This window comes from Gasterosteus aculeatus, chromosome 4, assembly GCF_964276395.1.
Source record: "Gasterosteus aculeatus chromosome 4, fGasAcu3.hap1.1, whole genome shotgun sequence".
NCBI classification, from domain to species: Eukaryota; Metazoa; Chordata; class Actinopteri; order Perciformes; family Gasterosteidae; genus Gasterosteus; species Gasterosteus aculeatus.
In genome coordinates, this window is record NC_135691.1 from 14,438,918 (window position 1) to 14,451,324 (window position 12,407).

Genomic DNA, 12,407 nt, shown 5'->3' on the forward strand with positions numbered 1-12,407 from the left:
AACTGCGTGAGACGGCGCGTTTGACAGCAGCATCGCACCGCCAGCGAGAGCGCGGCGGAGCGAAAATGTGAAGGTGGACTCCGACTGAGCAGCATTGTGTTGCAAGGGATACCTGTTTCTGTGAAGAAGAAAAATACATTTAAAAAAAAACAAATTCCACCAATATTCTCTCGGAGCAAGAACGCGAGCTTTATTTTGGATTTTGTCATCATTGGAAATACACTCGCTTTATTTTTTTAATTTTTATTACACATTTTTGTTGTACCACCGTGTCATATTTGAGGCAGATCGGAGTGAGGAGCATCATTCACCTCCACTGGATGGACCATTTGTTTACACTACACAATTCCGAGGGAATAAACTGACCCGTGACGATCTCCTCTCGCTCCATGGGATTGTTCTCGACGGAGACGCTTTGTTTGGAGGAAGAACAACAGTGGGCACCATGAGCTCCAGTGGTAAGTCCCTTTCCGGCGCGCTTCATCTCGCCACTTGAAGTGCCATTAAACAATGGGGGGCCCGTGTGAGATGGAGGAGAAAGTGTCAACTGATGTCCTGTTTGAATTCAAAGCTCAAAACCATGTAACTCCACTTCACCTCAATGCATCCTTCAGCCAATGTCGTTGGGATGTTAATTATAGAACTGTTGTGGGCTGTTAATGTGCACAAATCCCCTGTTAGAGACTTGGAGCAGGTTAAGAGCGGACAGGTGGAGCTAAGTGGATCTGGAGGTCAATGGGAGACTCCCACCGTCCATCCGTAGTGGAGCATTTCTGGCATTCTTCATCAGCTGTTGCTCGGTCCCTCATTCAGTCTTCTTCTGCCCCCCCACAACCCCCATCACCAGCAGTGCGTTTGACCTGTCATGGGGAACCTCCGGGCTTTCAGCTGCTTTCCCTCTTAACGCGCCCCTTGCAGCAGCAGGAAGCCCTTCGTCTGGAGGCTTTCTGACCCGGCGCCGCCGCTGTCGGTCTCGTGGAGTTCAGCCCGCCGCGATGCAGCACATTACAGAACAAGTCTGACGGCTTGAGGGGCTACTGTCACTCTTACCCTGGACCATCCTGGGGCCCTGCCTTGATGCTAAGCTGACCTTGCATCAGCTGACTGTGACCCTGATCCTCTGTCAGCTGAATCAGGGCTTTTCTCCCCCCCCCTCCCCTGTAGGGCTGACTGGTCAGCTGTGTGAGCACGCGCACGTCTGTTCGTGCTTCCACCATACATGTTGTTTAAAAAGTGACAGCCGGTTCATTCACAACGGTCGGATCTCCATGCCACCCCCCCCTCCCTGTCCTCCACAGGAGGAACCCATTGTGTGGCCCTACATTATTCAACCCTCTGGTTACAGAGGTCCGCCTGCGCTGACAGTCGCCCCCCCCACCACCACCCGCGCGTGTGTCGCCGCTCCACATTCCCCCGAGAAAATGTGTAGCATTCTTTTGTTAAGCTTTCAAAATGCTTCTCTCAGCTGACACGGGGGGGGGGGGGGGGGGGGGGGGTTGTCACAAGCTCTTGTGATTTAAAGGCACGCGCTTCAAAATGGTGATGCAAACAGAAGCGGTGGTTACGCCGTTGGACTGTGCTGGTTTGTGCGTCGGCGCTTTCACACCTGGCAGTTTTCTTCTTCCTCTTGGTGTGACACATCTGGCCTAACAGGCCCTAAAAACCCCAGGCACAGCTCCCCAACCCCTCCACTCAGTCCAACATATGCTCCCCTCTGACTCTCAAGCACACTCAAGGTCCGGACATGAATGGGCCTGTTGGGCTGTGTGCGCTGTTCTCACACACACGGAGGAATTACACTCAGCCCCGGCGCTCCGTCTTCGTCTTCCGGGCCTCGTATCTCTCGTGGCCACTGGGGTTTTGTGCGTGTCGGCTCACACTTGCGTTTTCTGCCTGACTGGCGTTCGGCAGAGGACTGTGAACCCAGCAGGGCGGTTTCAGGTGGTAAGAACTTTGGTATTACTTAAGATATGTTTAATGAATACTAAGAAATATTGCTGCAGAGAAAAGATGTGCAGTATGCGAGCTTCAGGGGAACAAGTGTTGATTTATACGCTCACCATTGAGCTCGGGGGGACCAGAGGGGATCTGCAGAGCCGTAGATCAGAGGCAGCACCTCCGTCCTTCCCTCTCCTTGGAAGTTCTCAAGTAGCAGACAAAGTACATCCCCAACTTCAAAGAGCGCGTCAGCCCGGTTTCAATGGATGTTAAGTTTGGGAAACAACGCCAGCTCTAGCTGCCATGTCAGGGGAAGAATTGGCCTTTATGTTAAGCTGTTTTGGCCCCCTCGCAGGGTCGATCCATGGATGACGGTGTTTGTCACACAACCCACTTGATCCAGATTGAAACATCCCAATAACGTTTGGATGGATTCTAATGAGCTACAGATATGTATTGCGTAATGGCTTTGCCCGACTCAAAAATCTCAATAACTACTTGATTTAAGTGGCATCAGCATTTTTTTAAAAAGTTGTCTTTTCTGGTATTTGTGTGTTTTAATCTTATTTAGCATTTTGTTTCTGTGGTCTGTGTTTTATGCAGTGAAAGTATTACGCTGCTTGTAAAAAGGGGATTAATAAAAAAAAGAAAAGAGGGATTGGCTCTAAATTTGGTCCATGAATTTAATAGTTATCAGACAAAGAATCCTGACTTCATAATCCAGTACAGGTAAATGACCAAGTAACTGCTAAATTAATGACCGATAGAGGCAATAGAATAAAAAAAAAAGTGGATTGCCGAGTTTCGGTTAAATGCAGCGTTTCTAGATATCTTGTCATTGAGGAAAGCTTTGGCCAAAGGGAAATATGGGTTTAATTATGGTAGAATGTCAGTCAGTTCATGAAATCCTAACGAATCGTCCTCTGGGAGCCATTAATGTTCATAATAAACTTGGTCGGGACCAAAGTGTATGAAAGTTCATACTGATCCAATGTCCCAGTGAGAGACAGTTGTCCTCCTGTGGCCCCACTTCTAGAAACGAAAAGATAAATAAATGCATGGACGCACACGACCGCCTGAGATTAAATGATAGTAGTTTCTTGTGTGGTTTCTATGCTATGAGCCCGAGAACCGAGCTCCATCGTATGTGACTCCTGCCCGTCGGCTTTTTCAGGTGAGCAGTCAAAACCTTCTCCTGTCAGACGCCTTAGTACAACAGCATAGAGAACCAAGGCGGGAGGCAAAGATGCACAGATCCAAACACAGCTGCTGGGATGCACATTAATGAACTATTATCTATCTATTCACAGGTCAACACACAGTGAAGCACATGTTTTTCTTGCTCATTTGTAGTCATCGTGGTTACTCCACTGGTACTCTGTCTGGCACTGCCATTAATCTTTAAACTCAAAGCTATTTTATAGTGTAATGTGAATGACTGGAATAAAAAGAAAACACTCATTTGGCTTAAGGCTACACCTTTGTGGCCGGTGGGTGTTACGGCCTCAAGGTTTCTGTGTCCGCGACCTTGACCTCCGCTGGGATTGAGCGATCATTCAGACTGTCATTCCGACCTCCGGAGTGTCCGGTGCGTTTGTGAGACCGCTGGACGCCGGCGTTGCTCTGATGAATTCCCCCCCCCCGAGGTCCTGACGCAGTCGAGCATTTGATTAATGACGAGGAAAGCATGGTTTTGCTTTGTCTTGGCGATATTAAATACACAATGCTAATTTTGTTACTCTCAAATACAAAGAACATATTTGTGTCTTAGCTAAACTTTAACCAGGGACAACTTGTGAAAGCTCATTCGATAATTACTGTAGGAACCGCTAAGCTCTAACTAAACTCAGTAGAACACAACTTTGTTGCTACAAACCAGTCCTACATGCAGTTGAATCTTTTCAATAATCATTAATATTTCGCCTTTGCAGCTGCACAACTACAGTTATGCTAACTAAAGTTGGGCGATTTACTCATCAACATGCAAGTGGCCGAAAAAGATTTGTCTAAACAAGTCTGTTTCTGCTAGATGATTGGTGATCAGTTTCCCCTGATGCAACTACAGAAAGCAAAACGCCACCTTTTTCCTTTCACATTTCATTTTGAATCCACGCCGCCTTTGTACTGCTTCTCTGTGGCGTTTACGCCACGCTCCTCACTCATCATCACCACTGATCTCCCAGCATCCCTTTGGGACCGACCTCCCGTGCATATTTTTCCCCGGGGGCTTTCAGGTCATGGGCGGAAATAGCAGCAGGCTCTGCGTCCCCGGGGAGGCTGTTGCCCCCCACCTCCCCACCCCCCATCCTGGCCTTGTTCTCATAACCTGCCTGCTGCGGGCGGTTCTGTCCCGGGGCACTCGCCGCTGATTTGGAGTGAGCGGATTACACCTGTAGCCCTGTGGCTGTCATTAGAACAATGACTCGATGCCCCCGCGTGTGTTTGAAAGCTCTTAAATGGTTGAATACTGGGAGTGCATGTGTGTGTTTTCGATGACAATAAACGCGCCGACCCAATGAGATAGTCGCGTAAGGTGTTGGCTCCCGAGTTTATTGTGTACCTGGATTCTTCGCGTGGGTGGAGCTTTTTTTGCCACGCACATCCAACCAGCTCAACAAGCATCTCGTTCATGAAAACATACGTGTTTCTGCTGGAATGTGCCACTCCTCTGCCTGCTTAATTGAGGTATGTGTTAATAATCTTCGTTAAGCATCTTGCTGCAGTTTTTCCGGATCGTTATCTTTTCTGTACAACTTTGCCAAACAGGAGGAAATTATACTGCGCCAGAGGTTTGTTCTGGCCACATTTCAGAAGGTCAGCATTGTAACGTAACGTCCTGTGTGTTTCCAGTAGGTGTTGGCATAGGCTCACATGTTCCGCCATTAGTTCCCATTGTCTCTCAATCACGCCGGATGGGATCAGTGTTGCTCATGTGGTTTTGTGCCTGATCTCACACACACACACACACACACACACACACACACAGTGGGCACTTATCAGGCGGCTAGTGGTTCCCAGTGGTGCTGTCAGCATTGTGAGGAAAACAATGAACTAACAGAGACTTGAGGGTGGGAGATCTGGAGTGGGAATTGGGTATTTCCAGTGCCCGCAATCCCATGGAATGTATGTATCTCCTCTCACGTACTGTGGCCTACGCTATGCGTGTACCGCCGTCGAGCTTGGAGCCTGCAAAGGGTGCTCAGGCCATGAAGCGTGCAAGGCTGTTAGACTTTTTAAGTGCTGCGAGTTTTCAGGATACAGCCAGTGAAATGGAATCAGACAGTTCTGTCACGCCAGCCTATATGCTGATGCGGCTCTGACTGAAGCCGGCAAAGTCCTTCAGTCAGCTACTCAGCTAGACATTAAGGCCAGCTGGTTACCCTTCCATTACACCCCTCGCACGCAGAGTAGGACCACTCAAAGGCTCCTTCAGGAAGATGAAGCAGAATAAGAGAGACTGTGAACACAGCTGTTCTGGCACCGTCTTGGTATCGGGAGGCTGGTTGTCTCTGTGGATGCAGGAGAATCTCTGTAGAGCCCAGAGGGGAGGATGGACCTTTAAAGAGCCTCAAAAAAGCTTAAACGCTGTTAATTTCATTACTGTTGAACAATAAGTTAGAAATGCGTGAAATATCTATCGTGGTTGCAGGAGTATCTGACATGTAAGCGAATGCATAAAGACTTCAGGAGATCCATCCACTTTCCAAACCTGACACAGCCGTGTATGTATCGGTGTGCGTGCGTGTGCGTGTGTGCGCCTGTATGTATTTGAGAAATAGAGACAGTGGGAGAGAAAGTCTGGAGCTTACCCAGTTTACAGAGGTGTCAGACCTCACTTCTTCAGAACAAGTGTTGACAGAGTTACACACTGATCTTATTATGTGAACTGCCTGCAGTGCAGTCTGGTGTGGGCTAATCAGAGCCACAGCACCAGCGAAGAAACCTTTGTTGAAAAGATCCAATTATAATTTTGAATTATTACTATTCCATCACATGAATAAAAGGCTACATTTGTTGGGGCTGGAGAGGTGGAAATGTTTTCTACTTTATTGACAATGGAATTGTTTAATCACATTAGTTGCAATAAGCTACGTTGGTTTCAGGGTCTATAAAAACCCCCAATTATATTTCCATTTTAGACTAGCAACTGTGAGATGAAACCTATTTGTCTCCCACCATAGCTCAGCAACAATAAGGAGGAACGGCAGGTCTTGCTTTTCTTTGCACGTGGCACGTTGCAAGTGGTGTTCATGGTGCTCTAGTACGCAATACCAGACACTCTGGATGACGTTTTATACAAACACCAAAAACGATATTAATATCAATACTAAATGTGTATGTCTTTGTCTTCCGCAGCGTATCACCAGAGATCCGCAGAAAGTGAACGGAGTTCTGGACTAATCCGGTGCCAGCGATGTCGGGAAGTATGTAAAGGGGAGGTGGTACGAGTTCAAGAAACCCACTTCCACGTCAAGTGTTTCACCTGCACCGGTAAGACGGGGGAACCTGATCCAAAACCACACAACGCAGCGCGCGGCAGTGTAGACATACAGACACCGGGGATGTCTCACAATGCCTCCAGCATGTGTTAATCCATCCATCTCACGGTGTGGGCCTTTATTAGCCCGCGGTGGGGATTAGACCAGAGCAGAGGTGCCTTTCAGGGGACTTATGCTCATGTTAAGACACCTCGCACCGCTGCAGACTTTGAGCGGAGGTCCTCCAGTTGTAGTCTAATGACACTGTGACCCGACTAGCTTTGCAAGGCCACGAGTGAGCGCGGGGGGCCTACAATGGATCCGCTGGTGGCATATCACATCCCAACAGCAATGGATGTAATGACGACTTATTACTCATTATTAGTAATTAAATAATTTTGTTTTTATTACATTTTCTCTACGGAAATTAATTAAGTAATACAAGTTATTCAGTTGAAATAATTTCAGTTCAATTGAGATTTAACTTTTCCCTAAAAGAGATTTGTAATGTCCATAGTCAGTTAAAATTGTTGTGAGAAATATATTTTTTCACTCATTTATTCCCTATTAATCCTGTTTAGATCTTTCCATCTGTTCCTTTTTAGTTTCACACTATGTAAAACCCTCTAATTCAAACGCCGATCTCAATAAATCATTCAGTGCCTTTTCAGAATTACAAAGAAGACCTTGAGTTTTTATGACTTTTCAACTACCGTTGAGGAGAAGAGGTTATTCCCTATACTGTTGTTCAGCCCGGAGCGTTTCCAGTAGATCAACTCAATGCACGTTATTCATCGAAGGGCCATTGTTACATGTTCACTATGTGCACTCCTTGCACACACACACACACACGCGCGCACACACAAGCATACACAAGTGAAAGACATGAACCACACAGTGCACACATGCACTCAACAATACGTGCGCACATCCATACATGCATGCACGCTCGCGGTGGTTGTGAGGGGTTGCTGTGGTAACGGTGTGAAGTGGCACCCGGGCCCTGGTTGGTGGATATTCTCAGCATCTCTATGGTGCTATTAACCAATCGGAAGGCTCCACTCTGTGCCCCAGAGAAGAAGGGGGTTGAAAACAGGAAGCAAGCGAGAAAAAAAAAAAGAGAGAGAGAAAGAGCGGGGGATGGTGATGCTGTTTGTCGCCTAAACATTACATCATCACTTAAGTGTAATACCGGTCTGATTCTCATCTTCCTTTGCGTTCCCCTCTCACTCGCATCAGTGGCACATTATTGGCAAACTGTCATCGATGAGCATCATGGTAAATGCACCGATCAGACAGCCCTCTCATCTCATGTTCCAGAAAGCTCTCCTCATCCCAGGAGGCCAGGAGGCACTGCTGTGCGATCAGACTCCGCATCACATGCCTGTCTATAATACGCCCTCCTGTATGGGCCTCTGCAGAGCAAGCGGTTTTCTAAAAGTTGTTGTTGTTCAGCGTCCAACCGCCCTCACACGCAAACATGTTGCATGCTTTTTGGAACTTCATGAACTCAATCCACTCTACATTGTCCGTGCTGGTCCTCTCTGATTGTCATTAGTTCCGTCATATATTTTCCCGATCTGAATGAGCGGGAATGCAGTAGCAGGACTTTCAGTTGTCTTTTTCTCTCAGTTTTTTATCCCTTTATTTTCTTTTCATGTTTGCTCATCTTGGCACAGGATGACATTGGCATGTGGGTAGTGCGATTTGGAGGCTAATGCCTAGCTGTATTATACCATCGCGCTAGAGTGACAATCTGCTGTCAGCTGCCAATTGCCTGATCCGTCAGACATCTTCATGAACTCTGTGACTGGGGTGTGTTCAAACATTCTTTGCCGGACAAAACGATGGCATAAAACCAATAAAAGTTATTTCCTGATTTTTCTCCTTCTTCATCAGTTTTTTCGGTATAGATCACTATCATCGTTAAGCAGCGAGACACACTCGCTGTTACTTTGTGACATCCATCCATCCGTCTTTCCTCACACGTTATCAAGCCGCATTATCTTCCTAATGACACGTCGTCATGACTCTAAACCTATGCATTAGTCAGAAGAAGAACAGATCACTAATCATTAGCGTTTAACCTCTCGTATGTGGCCATTAAACAGCAGTCGATAAAAGCGCGGAGAAGCGGCCACGCAATCAGCTTGGGAAAAAACTCTGTGGAAAATGCTGAAGACAGAAGCCGATGTATCAACTCCAGACAGTTTGGAATTCAGTTTGTGTGTGTGTGTGTGGGGGGGGGTCCGTGGCACTTTGTAGTGTAGCAGCAGGCTGTACAGTAGGAATAATGCGGTGTTGTATTACATGCAGATGGGCTGACTCGCGCATACTGGCCTAATGACATAGTGACCACATTTGTCCTGCCTTTGAAGCATAATCGGCACTCGTGGATTCCAACAGTAATAACGGGGCCTGTCGTCGAGCCACGTGCGCGAAGCTGGCGCACACATAAATCACACGCAGAGGCAAGATGTGCGCGTTGTTTTACCATGCCAAGCGACTCACATGCTAACAGAAAACACAGCAGCACGGAAACAAATCTTCAACTGAAGACGGAGACGGCTGCAAACACAGACACATGTGCACATAAACTGCCGCGCCGCTCCCAGTGGTTATTTATTTTCGGAGACAAAACAGATCTTTTTCATAAAACAGCGGCAAAGGGGAATAACAGATTTGCACAGACAGGTCAGATAAATACTTGACTGCTTTTCTAATGCTCCATGTCGAGGCTGCTGTTCTCACCAGGCTTTTTCTCAGCAGAGCTTTTTTTCCAGTCAGTTCAGCTCTGGATGCCATTAGGCCCCATCACTCAGCCTCCGTGTTAATAACATCGACCTACTGTACTGTACCTCCCTTCCGTCCTTTGAAGGCGAGGGACAGACTTTGAAAAGAGCTGAAACACCGCGGAGGGCAAGGAGGGAGCGCAAAAGACAAATAGCAAAGAGAAAAAGAAAAAGAGGTTAAGATACGGAGCCACACAGCACAGGAAAAAGGGAGGGGGACGGGGGGGGTTACAGGGATGGGGAGCTTCCTGTAGCTATAGCAACCGCTGGTACGCTGGTCCAATCACCACGGCAATGCCTGGTTGCTAGGGAGAGATTCCGGCGGCGAGAGACGGGAGCGCGGCAGGCAGCGGCGCTTCTTCCCTCACCACTCTCCCCGGGATCTGGGATAGATGACGGGGATTAGATCTGCGCTCGTCTCTTTCAAGCATTCCCATCCTGAGGGTCTTCACCAAACTGCCTATTCTCTTTAAGTCTGTCTGTGTGTGTGTGTGTGTACTACCATGAGGTGGAGCTGCTTAGTGTACAAGTGGCAGGCTTAGTGAAGGTGTGATTTCCGAATAACAAAGAGGATCATTGGGTAACTAACCCTGCTGTGTTGGAGGATCACCCCATCACACACACACACACACACACACACACACACACACACACAAACTAAACCAGTACATATTTCCACAGACCTGTAGCTGTAAAGCATTTTGTCGTTACTTCTCCAAAGGCTCCAATCCCCGTGTTTGTGTGTTTGTGTGAGCGATGCCATCATCACGCCTGTTTACCCCTGCGCTCAGTGTCTCATCAGCCCTCAGAGGGTTAAAAGCCGAAGGCCTCGGCGGCGACGGCTGGTCCGCTGGTATGAAGGGACTCCACTGGGCAACCGTCTGTCTCCATCAACTGCTGCAGCCAAATGCTTGGGCGACCCTGTCGCTCACGCACGATTTCTTTCTGCTTCGGCCTTTAGCTGCCTCTCTGCCCCCCCCCCCCTCTCCCAACCCCTCCTCTCTCCCTTTTTTGCTCTCTCACCCACGTCTCTCACCCTCCTCTACGACCACGTCTCTTTTTTGAAGCCATCATAGCAGCATTGCTCCAGGGATAGCGGTGTCTGTCTGCCGGTCTGTCACTTTGGTCCAGCTTAACGTATCTCAGCCACTATCACATGGAACATTTTACAGTGACACTCGTGGTCCCCAGAGGATGAATCCTGCAGACTTTGGTGATAGCCTTACTTTTGCTCCAGTGCCATCATGGGGTTGACATTTTCGGATATAAGTAAAATATCCAGTGAAGTGGCCATTAAATCTACTACAGACATTGAAGGTCCCAAGAGGATATTTTTTTTTGCCACCCGAATCTATAACTTTTCTCTTGTTAGTAAAATATCAACTTGATTGATTGAAACTTTGTTTTCTACAGACATTCATTGTTCCCTCAGAAGGAACCCTAATGACGTTAGTGATCCCTTTCCCTTTTTCTGGTAAGTGGAAATTTGGCACAGACTCGAAGGTCTCGAAGGTCCGTTGGAGGACTTTTTTTACAGACATTGCGCCAGAGGATAAATTAAAATTGCTTTGGTCATCTGCCGACTATTCATCTAGTGCCATCATCAAGACACAGCAAATGTCAGCATGCTAATATAAAACATTGACATGGAAAACATCTAAACTTCAGGATGTTAACATCATCATTCTCACAAAGCTGTCTGTGCTGCCGCCTCCTCTCCCACCCTGTGATTTGGCACAACTTGAGAAAACGCGTTATTTACTCTTGAAGTGTTTCCTCCTGTCAGAGGGGCTCAGATCCAGGGGACAGAGGGAGGGCAGAGGAGCCCGGGGTCATTGTTGGTAGCACAGATGTGTGGGTGAATAGGTGAGCTCCTCCTCTGTTAAACCTGGTCACTGCCAGACCGCATACATGCCTCTCTGCTACTCTGTGGCTGACCCGTATTCATTTGAAAAAATAAAATCAGCAACCTTGTATTGTCGCACAATTGTTGACTGCTTAAACCATCAGAATGTGCTGCGGGTCTACTTTGAAGTATTTTGCAAGGCACGTCCATTTACTTAATAGCACTTTATGAAGACATAACAGTAGCATAATGAGCTCAGGGAAGAGTCACAGGGTTATCATTTGTGGAGAGTGGGGAAATAAGGGAGACTTTGAAAGAAAGGGAAGGTTACACATGAACGTGCAGCTCTGCAGAGTGAAAAGAGGTTGCACATTGAGATAAAGTGGAGACCTTGTGCTCACAGCCACAAAGCTTTGGAAGGCGTCTTTTAACAGAAAGACAGAGGGAGAGGAAGGGAGGAGGCAGGGCTGTCAGCCCTACTTTGGGGTTCCGGCCCGGGCCGACTTTGAAAAGGGAATTTTAATTGCGTCTGTTGGCTGGAGATAAATACCTAATCACGCGGACCCCCTGTGGGTGCCTAATCAGTGTGGTTGTAATGACCACAGCTGCAGACACGGCCTACATGCTACCCTCTAATGACTAGACTTATGATCTAGATGCTACCTTCCTGCCTTGCCAAGAAAGAGAAATATGGAGAGAAGCAGCATCTTTTAGTTTTCCCTTATTTGAGCGCCTTTCAGGGAAATATCCTAAAATGGGAAACTCGATGAAATTAAGTCTTCGATGTCGTCTCGCAAAGCTGATTGTGTTTGGCTTGCGAAGCTATTTGGTGAGAAACCTGACTACGTCTTCATTAAGCGATACTACTAAATCTTCTATTAACTTGGGGATTCTACATAATTATTATTTTACACTCAAACTATGTGCAACAGTAAAAATCCCTGCAGGCCAGTCAGGGCCAGGGTGGTTCTGCGTTGGTTGCGTTGGGCTGTTGTTTGTACGGTTCGGCATGTGGAGCTAATCGTGTGGCTGCAACCAAAAGCGTTTCTTCTCGGAGCCAAGCTAAGCCACGTCTCTGCGGCAGCAGAGACAGCAAGCTGCTGAACCAACTCCACCCAGGCTCAGGGGAGAGGTTCTGACCTTCTGCTTAATGGTTGAGGATAAAACGCTCGAAACGTACAGGGACTGCCTGCAAGTGAGCTGTGAACATGGAGGTTCAAATAGGGAGGAGTTTTGAATATTGGTCGGACATTTCCAAGTGCATCGAGGTGGCCGTAAACAGGTTCAAATGCAATATCATGATTTCTTTAGTTAGTCCCGTAGATTCTGTATTTTCTCAAAACAACGGATGGA

At 47.4% G+C, this 12,407-nt stretch overlaps 1 protein-coding gene across 10 annotated transcripts in view; it reads left to right on the plus strand.

Annotated features, from left to right (window-relative positions):
- The window catches only part of ablim3 (actin binding LIM protein family, member 3), a 36,305-nt gene continuing 23,898 nt past the window's right edge, over positions 1-12,407 (plus strand). For 5 of the 10 annotated variants that reach the window (XM_040173927.2, XM_040173929.2, XM_040173931.2 and 2 more), the window contains exons 1-2: positions 12-458; positions 6,295-6,429. In XM_040173927.2, coding sequence (XP_040029861.2) covers positions 446-458; positions 6,295-6,429 — 148 coding nt within the window. In that variant the 5' untranslated portion in view covers positions 12-445. Of the gene's footprint in view, positions 459-6,275; positions 6,430-12,407 lie in introns of those variants that run through there. The other 5 variants (XM_078102350.1, XM_078102351.1, XM_078102352.1 and 2 more) reach the window with 4 other exon arrangements.